Consider the following 10,907-nt stretch of genomic DNA (forward strand, 5'->3'; position numbering starts at 1 on the left):
AAAGTTAAAATTTTCGCCCAAAATTTAGACGTGAAAGGCCATTCACACAATCTGGCCTATTTCGCGAAAAGCTCTTTCTCTCCTCTCCAGCTTACCACAGTGCCGCCCAGCCCTCTGCCCTCACCGGCAGGCCACACCTTGACAGCCCCGGCCGGCCGGCTCACAGGCCACAGCCCACGGGTCCCCACGGCCCCACCGGCACCACGCCGCGCACCCACTACGAGAAACTGAAAGGTCCGCCCCTCACCATTCACGAATCACGAGTGCTTAATTTCTTGAGTATGAGTAAATTGGCAGCTCGATCTCTCCTCCTCCATCTCAGACGGTAACTCTCTCTCTCTCTAATCTGCCATTTTCAATATGTAGTTCAATTTATTTGATATCCAACTCAATTTTGCAGAAGACTCATCACTGCTACCACCAATAGTAGCAGCAGCACCACCGAAATTAATATCAAATTTCTCAGTACCAATTCAACTTCCGATGCCTTGAGGACCGAAACCCTAGAATTGGAAGATGTTTCTTCCCAATTTCCTGACGATTTGAAGAGTCAGATCTTCCGCCTTCGTCTCCCTAAACGAAGCGCCACTAATATTATTCAGAAATGGGTCAATGACGGCAATTTTGTTACTCTCCCTCAACTCCGTCAAATTTCTAGAGACCTTCGTAAATCTAACCGTTACAAGCATGCTCTTGAGGTCAGCTCCTCTATCAAATTTCCCTTTTCTTATTATTACTGAATATTTGTGTTTTAAGGGTGAATTGTTAAATGATATATTCGTGGATACTGGTTTTCGGGTATCCCGTGGATGTTTGGAAAAAGTTGTCACCTTTCAAATCTTAATAATGAATTTAGGATAACTAGATTTCTCATGATGGTAGTGAGTAGCAACTATATTTGGATTAATGAGTATCAATTTGCTTGATTACTCTGGTGTAACCTAGAGCTCTAATAATTAGAGTACTGTGTTAAATTCGCCAAACTATTCTATTATGGCATTCTTGTTTCAAGATTAAGTGCATTGGAATTGTTTTGTTCCAGTGTTCTTGAAATCTTAATACGAGTACAATAACAAGGCCACAAGGTTGAAAAGTTGAATTCAAAAGAGTCATGATTTTGTTAATGGTAGTCTATGAGGAAAGTCTCAATGTCTCTAGTAAAGAACTAGAGATAAGAAGAAGCAAGCGAAGGTGTATACGTGGCTACCATGTCATTTTGAATGCTCAAAAAAGTTTTAGTCTTGATTTGGAACTCTACCGGGAAATGGCCTACTATGATGCCCATGTGTATTATTTGGAGTATTTGGTTTGTACTGCCATTATCTTGTTAAAACCCGTGATATGTTGGAATTTGTTGTGAGTTTTCCATTTGAATCTTCATGGTGATTCTACTGTGAATGGCACTTTCCTTATTCGAGGGAATATTTTCAAAGTTTCAAGTGAGGAGAAAGTAGTACTTATTTTGTGGAATAGTTTGAAGTGAGGAGGAAGTAAGAGTTGGTCAATATTAGCACAGTAATTAGATCATTCACTCTTATGATGTTAATACTCAAAGCAGCTTATACTACTTAAATGTGGATGTGTTTGCAATAACCTTGCAAACTCAACCTGTAAATCAGAATAACAAGCACAGTAATAGTAGAGGAAAGTGGAAGATTTGATTAACTGAACTCAAGGTATGGAATTTCAACCAAGAAGCTTTAGGCTACCAATCTCCAAGGCTGTAACTTTAGGTTAGAAATCCCTTAAGACTCTAGAAATTACACAATGTCTTCCTCTCTCTTTTCTGTTCTATTTATGTACTAGGTAGTACATTTCATTAATTGCTGCTCTTGTCTTCTAGTGGTGGTAACGGCTCTCCACCTTTGTTGTTGTTGTGCTTTTGTCTGCTCTACTCTGCTACCGTGCTGATGCCTGATATTGTTCCTGCTGGCTGCTGCTAGTGTACACTGTAATGAATCAATTGTAAGGGAAGGGCATAATAGGTAGTTAGTAATATTAGGTAGAAGACAAATTAGATAGGTGTAGTAGACTAGTTATAAATAAGTGCACATTAGGTTATGAGAGGCATGTTGAGAATTTTGGTAAAGCTTAGGCTTTGGAGAGTGGTGACCTCAAGTCACTAAATCCGGAGATTGGTGGCCTCAAGTCACTACTTTTGCATCCCATTTTGTGTTTGTTCATCTATCAATCAGATTAAGTCATATTTTGCCATTAATTTTCTGCTGAAGAATATCAGTTCTTAGACTTAGTATATTAGCGGTACAATTCTGGGTTGATCTGATTTTCTGAGTTTCAAAAAAATAAAAAAAATGGAGTTTAGCAGATCTGATCAGAAGTTCCAGGAAAAGTGGGATGATATATTCAAAAAATGTAAGGAAGATTTCGTGAAAAACATTATGGAAGGCCTATTTCCGATTTTCTCTTCGTTTCGACAAGAATTGAAGGAAATCAAAGAGAATTTTACTGAAATTAAAAAGGAGATTAAGGAAATGAGAGAGGATGAACATTATGTAGATCCGGAGGTGATTGATGTACAAGAGAAAAGGGAAGTGGAGAAAAATGGGGGTGAAGGTTTTCTATCAGATCAATAGAAAGGGGTAGGGGTTTGAATGGTGGAAGATCTGAAAATAATGTAGGCGTTCTCGATTTTTTTGACGGAAAATCTGGTTTTGGTGGTAGTCTTGTTGAGGGTAATCTCAACATCTTCATGTGTGGGGGTGCTGATAAAGAGCCACCGGGAGAAGGGTTTGAACGTGGTGGTGCGGGAGGTGTTGGGTCTGGTGGTGGCCCAGGCTTCACCGAAGGTAGGAGTGGTGGTAGATCCTGGTGTTAATAGAGGAACTTGGAGGTGGCTACTCACGTGGTGATGCTTCAAACAATGGACGTTATATTCATGAAGATATTGGTGGTGGTTCCGGCGAAGGTCGGGTTGGTGAGATAGTCGAAGGCGAGAAACGCCCTAGTGGAGGCGAGTCGCCCCGAACCGTCATCGAGAATGGTGATGGCGGAAAGGATAGGTCTGCAGGTAGATACTACGATGGTGGCGGCGGTGGTTTTACCAGATTTGTTGTTGATGGTGCGGTGGAGGCTTGTGTAAGCTTCATGGAGAATTCTTTAAGCTGGAGAAAGACTATTACTAAGGGCAGCTTTCCAGCTTGGTAAATTCACAAATGGGTGATATAGCTCATAAAGTCAGGTGGGGAACACATGCTTGGGAGGAATGAAATGTTGTTAAGATCACGTGAAGCCAAGGGAATAAATGAGTTCTCCCAAAAAGTTGGGCTTGAGCATTATGAGCCCAATTTTTCATTTAACAAGGATAATCATTTTGTCTGGAAACTTGGCCTAATTAGCTCTATACCCATATTTTTATTTCCAACTAATAAACTCACTCATTATTCCACAATCCAAACCTCTAATCCAACCATATAGCCCACTCTTTTAAACCCACACTTGACTCCACTTACTCAAGGCTCAAATTCCCAACCAATAATCGGTTCAAACCACTTGCAAAACCAGACCACACTTACTTCATGACTGCTTTTTATGCTGTCCTTGATCGATTCACCTTAGGACCTTGGGCGTCAGGGGAAGCTGGGTGTTAGACTTGATACAAGGCATTCCTACAATGGCCAGAAATTCGATGCTAATTACTATCCACCTTGAGGACAAGGTGAAAGTTTAGGGGTCGATATTGTATGAATCAAGTGTAAGGGAGGGGCATAATAGGTGGTTAGTAATATTAGTTGGAAGACAAATTAGGTAGGTGTAGTAGACTAGTTATAAATAAGTGCACATTAGGTTATGAGAGGCATGTTGAAAATTTTGGTTTGGAGAGTGGTGACCTCAAAGTCACTAAATCCGGAGATTGGTGTTTGACTGTTTGTTCATCTATCAATCATCATTCTGCTCAAGAATATCACACCAGAGTAGGTGGGTGAGTGTTGTGGCCCATCACAGTGTTGTTAGGTACTCCCTCCGTTCCTCATTAGTTTTCCTATTTGGAGGAAAACACGGGTATTAAGAAATGGGAATAGTGTGTAAGAAAAACGATGATGGAGAGTGTTTATATGGGGAAGGGATAAAGTAGATGATTGTTTATCGATAAAGTACAAATAAAAGTGGATGTAAAGATGGTTGGGTAAGAAAAAGAAAATTTGTGTAAGAAAAAACAATCATGATTATGGAAAAGCGGGAAAGTGTATTTTCAAAATAGAAACATGAAAAGTATTGGGTAACACCCGATTAGGATAACAGGAAAACTAATATGGAACAGAGGGAGTACTTAGTTTTCGTTTGTGAACGTTAACAACTTCAACTAATTTTGGAAATTTTAAATGTAACTTTTAAATTCCTTGGCCTTGTCTTCATCGTCATCCAACATGATTATTAGGGTAGAATATAGGACTTCCAGGTAATGTGGTTTAGGCAAAAATCCGTCTCAGGGATAAAGAAATCAGAAACCCATCCCACAATCTCAATCAGATAGTGTCTTTTTACTAAGGAAACGTCTAATAACCTGTTAAAGGATGTAAGTTTTGCACTTATGCTGCCTTGGATTGTGTTGAATTCACAACTGCTGTCATATATTTTTGGTATCAAAACATCTTGTAGCTCTTTTTGTGTCTGTTCAACTCTGTCATTGTTTCGCAGTTTTTTAATGGACCCCCAAGAAGTATTTTCAAGAAAGGGATAGTAATGTTCGATTTTCTAGAACCATTTTGCTGTGAATTTACATAGCTTCAACACCACTAATGGCAGAAAATACAGAAGAAGAAAATGAATTTGATTAATAAATTGGAAAACAGCAAATGTAAATAATATTCAAGCTTTCGAGAGGCTTAAGCTAACTAAAACTCTCTCTGGTCAATTCTCAGCATGATTATCTCTCTCTCCCATATGCTCTATTGTCTATACATGGTAATTTCCTCTTAACAAACTACCTATCTTGTTCTTCAAGTTACTAACAAGTTAACCATGGAGTATAATTCTACTACCTAAAGTTTGCCCTTCCCTTGGATATTGATGCTTAGCGTTGTACAAGTGAAATAGCAAGGATGTTAGTCCTGATTTTGTTGAAAGAATTGACGAATAACTCTAGTTTTGTCAGCTATTTTGAGATAACTTTACTAATGACTTGTGGCAGTTTAAAGTTCTCTCCTTTTTTCTTCTCTTTTTTTTGTTTTTTTTTGTTTTTTTTTGTTTTTTTCCCCCCTTGGCTACTTGACTGATTATGGCAATTGTGATATTGTTTAACGGTCAGTACCTAAATGCTAATGGTTTGATACCTTGCAGATAACAGAGTGGATGGTTTCTCATAATGAATTCAAGTTATCTGATTCTGATTATGCTGCTCACCTTGATTTGTTGACTAAAGTTTTTGGGATTGATGCTGCTGAAAGATATTTTGATGGTCTTCCACAAGATGCTAAAACAAGTGAAACCTACACAGCTCTCCTTCACTCCTATGCATGTGCTAAATTAACTGATAACGCTGAGGAGCTTTTTCAGCAAATCAAGGATTCAGGTCTATCCTTCAGTGCCATTACCTACAATGAGATGATGACTTTGTACATGTCTGTGGGTCAAATGGAGAAAGTTTCTTCAGTAATTGAAGATCTGAAACGCCAAAAGGTGGCACCCGATCTCTTTACTTATAACCTTTGGATAAGTTCTTGTGCTGCAACTCTCAATATTGATGGTGTCAAAAGCATTCTTTCTGAGATGAGCCAGGATCCTCATTCTGATGATGGTTGGGTGAGGTACCGAAACCTTGCTAACATTTATGTTACAACGGGCCAACTTAGCAGTTCTGGGGCTAGCTCCCTTGTAGAAGCTGAAAAGACTGTTACTCAGAGAGAATGGATTACCTATGATTTCCTAATCATACTGCATGCTGGTTTTGGAAACAAGGATATGATAGACCAGATATGGAAATCTTTGAGGATGACTAATCAAAAAATGATTGGTCGAAATTATGTGCCCGTTTTATCTTCATATTTGACGTTGGGACATATCCAAGAGGTTGGAGAAGTTATAGATCAATGGAAGAACTCCACTACTTCAGTTTTTGACAATTCCCTCTGTGACAGATTGGCGAATGCTTTTGTAGAAGCTGGATTTGCAGAAAAAGCTGAAACTTTCCGTTCACTTTTGGATGAGAAAGCTGATACCGTCAGTGAATCGCAGCAGGCATAAAGCAGTTAGGGTTGGTGAAGAAGCATTGTGAGAAGAGTGTCTAGATGAGTCCTGCTACCCGGCCCGGGTGTGGCATTTTTGAAGCCTGCCTGATGACAATTTTGATAAAAGGGTTGATTTATTAAAATCTTGAAACAAATATCAATCAAATGTATTTTGTCACCCATCATGTATACCTCTTTATCTTCTATCTTTCGTAAAAGAAACTGGTGATCTTTTCTAGCTAATAATAAAGATCACCGACTGTTTTTATAAGTACTGGAAGAGTTGTTAAATTTGTATATGCGTGCTTGAAGGTGGTCGAGTATCTTGGTCAAAATGGTTTGATAATCAGCTAATGTAAACTATTTGTGCTTCATACTTAAATGACCATAGTAAAGGTTATAAGTCATATCAAAGGGGAAATTTGTAAACTTTTATCAATCAAATGTAGAAAGTTGCAAAATCAATTTAGAGAAAACAGAAGAAGAGAAATATTCAATTTTGTAGCCCAAAGTGTTTTGGTTAGTCTAACTTGATTGCTGTCATAGTGTCATTACAACCTTTTTCTTAAATATTACAAAATCTGCCAATGATTTGTGGTGGCTAACCTAGTACATTAAACGACTAAAATACCCTTGCTAACAAACAAAGAAAATGCAGTTAAAATAAGCTTAGTAAGCCACACTACAAATGAGCTAAAAATTTAAGCTTGCTAATTGGGCCGTATCTTTTAATAAAATCACTTTTACGGAGATTTTTGGGTTGCTAAAGATCCGATGTTATGGTTTTGTTATCTAATAACACAGATATGTATGTGGGAAGATCGAGCACAATCCAGCATGAGGGTTGTTGTGGGCAAAATTACCGTGCCTTCGTGTACCAATAAGGACGTGACACATGGCACGTATTGCGCCCCCTAAAGCAGAAATCATACGAAGTCTACTCCGAGGCATGGGTATTAATCTAGGTATCTACAGTGTATGTATTTAAGTGTGTATAAATGTATGTATAAAACCTATACCTGGAAAGGGGCTTAATTAGTATGTATCCCAAGTGAATGACTAAGCACAATAGGCCCAAACAGCCCACTATTGCCAAAAGAGGCCAGAGAATTGTAAGGAGAAAGGACACGTGTCCTCCTCCCATTCCCCAGCCAATCATGTAAGGGGAATATTAGGTCATTCCCCCAAAAACCTAGTACTATAAATATTCCCACTTCCCTAGAAAAAAGGGACACAATCAATACATTCTAGAGCAATTACTGCTCTGCCTTCTCTCTACTTTCTCTCTCTATAAAAATACAATCTTGTTTAATCTGTAAAAGTTACCAAGAAACCTCCCAGGTATCTCACCGGAAAAACCCCACAACATTTGGCGCCGTCTGTGGGGAGGTACGGTAACATGGAAGATCAACGACAGGACAACGATGCTGGGCGGCCTACACGCGTAGAGCGGCCACCCCTCGAAAGAGAAATGCCGACTGAACATCATACGCCGGCCACAAGAATCACTGAAGATGCCGCACGTACATTTGCGGCCGGGCACACCCCTCGTCACACTGCCGAGGTAGAGGTGCTCAGCGAGGAGGACGACCAGGCCAATCGCACCCCTCCTGGAGGACACCTGGATCCTCGGGTGGATACGGTAATAGAGGAGAACCCTGATATGCCTGTCTCTGTGGGTGCTCTTCGGGCTATTTTGGCCGAGTTCCAAGCTGATGTAGGGAAGACAGTTAATGCTGAGGTACAGAAGAGTATGCTGATTTACACCACTGCTGTGGCTGCAAATCATGAGAGGCCGGCAAGCAATAGGCCAACACTTTCTTTACGCCCCCCAAATGTCTGGACCAGGCTGACAGGCGAGGACCTAAGGAGACAGCCGCCAACAAGTCAGCCAAATCAGACCATGTCTTACCTACCACGCCGAATGCCACGGCGGCTGGTCGGAGAAACGTCCCGAGGACGTGAGCAGCCACGCGCAGAGCAGTTGCCCGACTCTGAGTCGGAACTTTCTGACACCGGGTCAACCCCCGTCATGCCGGATAGACCTCTCCCTCATCCAACTTATACGCATCTGAGCCAGGCACGTCCAGGGGCCACCCGTCCAACCCGTCAAACTCGCGGACGCGAGTCCTCCCTGCGGCTACCTTACTCCAGGCGTCAAGACCCTGTATATCACATTCAGGAGGGGGTGTCCAACATGGCATTAGGGCACACCACCCCTTTTGCAGACTCTATCATGAGAGCCCCGAGGGAACCCAAAGTCAAGCCGCCCAACATTGATGCTTACGATGGTACCACAGATCCGGACATGCACCTCTTGGTTTACCGGCATCACATGTATGTCCAAGGAACAACTGACTCAACTTGGTGTAAGTATTTCCCGGGCACACTCAAAGGAGTAGCCTCTAAGTGGTTCGAGAGACTTCCAGCCGGAACTATTCGCTCTTTTTCGGAGCTCGAGCTATTGTTCTCTACTCGGTTCATGGCTCACAAGGAAGAGAAGAAGACGAGCATGCATCTGAGTAGGATTCAGCAAGGGAAGGACGAGTCCCTGAGGAGTTATGTGAAGAGATTCAATCTAGAGGCAGGGCAAATTCCGGATTTGCCAGATGGTGTTGCATTCGATAACTTCATTCGAGGGCTTAAAAAGGGCTCTTTCAAGTTTGATCTGGTAAAGAAAAGTGTCCGAACAATGGCAGAAGTGCTGGATGAGGCGGAGGCCTTCATTCATGCAACAGAAATTTGCAGCGTCCCGAAAGACCCCAGAGGAAGTGATAACGCCGAGCTAGCGGCAAAAAAGGAGAAATTTGAAAAGAAGAACCGGCCTAACGGGACGTGGGCTATTGCAAAAGAATCAGACAGGGCCCCCGGAGCGGCAGGTCAGAAACGGCCCAGAACTTATGATCGGGAGCGTTTCGAGTATAACACAGACATGTACACAATCCTGATGGACGTCGGGTCCAAATATGACATTGATCGTCCATTTCCCATGAAGTCACCACCAGAAAGTAGGGACCCCAAACTGTACTGTCACTTTCACAGTGACATTGGGCATGACACCAATGAATGTAAGAGCTTGAAAAGGGCATTGGATGGCCTAGCCACCAAGGGATTCTTAAAAAGTTATATCAGCAGGAACACGGGAGGTTCTGGCAAACCCTTCTACAAGAAAAACAAATCCCCCCCCTCGGAGGAAGATGGGAATCGTACCGACCCGGAGTGCGTGGCAGTCATCTCAGGAGGATTGGCCGCCGGCGGGCCGACCATGAGGGGCCAGAAGGATTATGCCAAGCGACTGGGACAAGTGATGCTGTCCGGCAAGGCCACAGTTGACCCGTTTCCAAAAGTTGAAATCGGCGAGGCCGACCGTGGGAAAATCTCCACCCCGCATGACGATCCTTTGGTAATTGAGTTAAAAGTAGCTAACCTAAGGGTTAGGCGTATTTTGGTTGATACAGGAAGTTCGTCGGACATAATTAGTCTAGAGTGCTTGAATCGGCTGCAACATGATCCCTCAAAAATTGAGAAAATCCACTATCCCATTATAGGATTCGGAGGTAGTGTCATCCACCCAGTCGGCATAATTACCCTTCCTCTGAGGATGGGAAATAAAAAGGAATCTCGGCAAATGGATGTCCGTTTTCTCATAGTGAAAGATCTGACGGCATATAACATCATCTTGGGGCGTCCCACGTTGAACAGGGCAAAGGCTGTCATTGTGACTCATCTGATGCTTCTTAAGATCATTTGTGACGATGGGAGCGTCAGCACTATACATGGTGACCAGCAACAAGCTAGAGATTGCTACCTAACCACCTTGAGTCCAGAAGCATGGGGGACGGGTGAAGAGAAAGGGACGTCGAGCAACAAACGAAAATGTGGCGACACGCAACCCAAGGTCGTCAAAGAAACATTAACTATCTCAGCAGGGCACATGGAAGAGAGACGCCCAGAGCCTGTTGGGGCCCATTTCAATGTGGTTTTAAACACAGACAAACCTGACAGAGTAGTGCCCATTGGGATTTCTCCTGACGACCCGCTGGCGGCAGAATTGGTCCACCTTTTGAGAGAATTTGAAGATATCTTTGCTTTCACGGTGGACGAAATGCCGGGTATTGACCCTGCTGTGGCCGTCCATAAGCTGAATGTGGACCCAACCGTTAAACCGGTTCGTCAGAAGAAAAGGAACCATGGGGAAGATAGAAATCAGGCGGCAGCCGCGGAAATACAGAAGTTGATGGAGGCTGGGTTCGTCAGGCCTAGTCAGTACCCCGACTGGGTTGCTAATGTGGTCCTCGTCAAAAAACCTAATGGTACCTGGAGAATGTGTGTTGATTACACCAACCTCAATAGGGCATGTCCAAAGGACAGTTTCCCATTGCCCAAGATTGACCGGCTCGTCGACTCTACAGCGGGGCATGCCATGATGAGCTTTATGGATGCCTACTCAGGGTTTCACCAGATTCCGTTGTGGCCTGACGACCAGGAGAAAACGTCATTTGTTACTGAACAAGGCCTTTACTGCTACAAGGTGATGCCGTTTGGGTTAAAAAATGCACCGGCCACTTTTCAGCGTCTTATTAACACTGTGTTCATTAAGCAGCTCGGCAGGAATATTGAAGCTTACATTGACGATATGATCGTAAAAAGTAAGCTGAGGGCGGCGCATATAACTGATCTCAGAGAGACATTTGAGACTATTCGAGCTTACAACATGAGGTT

The 10,907-nt window shown here is 42.5% G+C and overlaps 1 protein-coding gene across 1 annotated transcript; it reads left to right on the plus strand.

Moving 5' to 3' along the window:
- Window positions 1–15: 15 nt before the first annotated feature.
- On the plus strand, window positions 16–6,482 carry LOC110791095 (pentatricopeptide repeat-containing protein At5g09450, mitochondrial). The gene is made up of 3 exons (XM_056843080.1): window positions 16–325; window positions 401–698; window positions 5,299–6,482. The coding sequence occupies exons 1-3, from the start codon at window positions 282–284 to the stop codon at window positions 6,199–6,201; spliced, it is 1,245 nt and encodes a 414-aa protein (XP_056699058.1). The 5' UTR covers window positions 16–281; the 3' UTR covers window positions 6,202–6,482.
- The last annotated feature ends 4,425 nt before the right edge of the window (window positions 6,483–10,907 follow it).

Source organism: Spinacia oleracea, chromosome 4 (assembly GCF_020520425.1).
Source record: "Spinacia oleracea cultivar Varoflay chromosome 4, BTI_SOV_V1, whole genome shotgun sequence".
Classification (NCBI taxonomy): domain Eukaryota; kingdom Viridiplantae; phylum Streptophyta; class Magnoliopsida; order Caryophyllales; family Amaranthaceae; genus Spinacia; species Spinacia oleracea.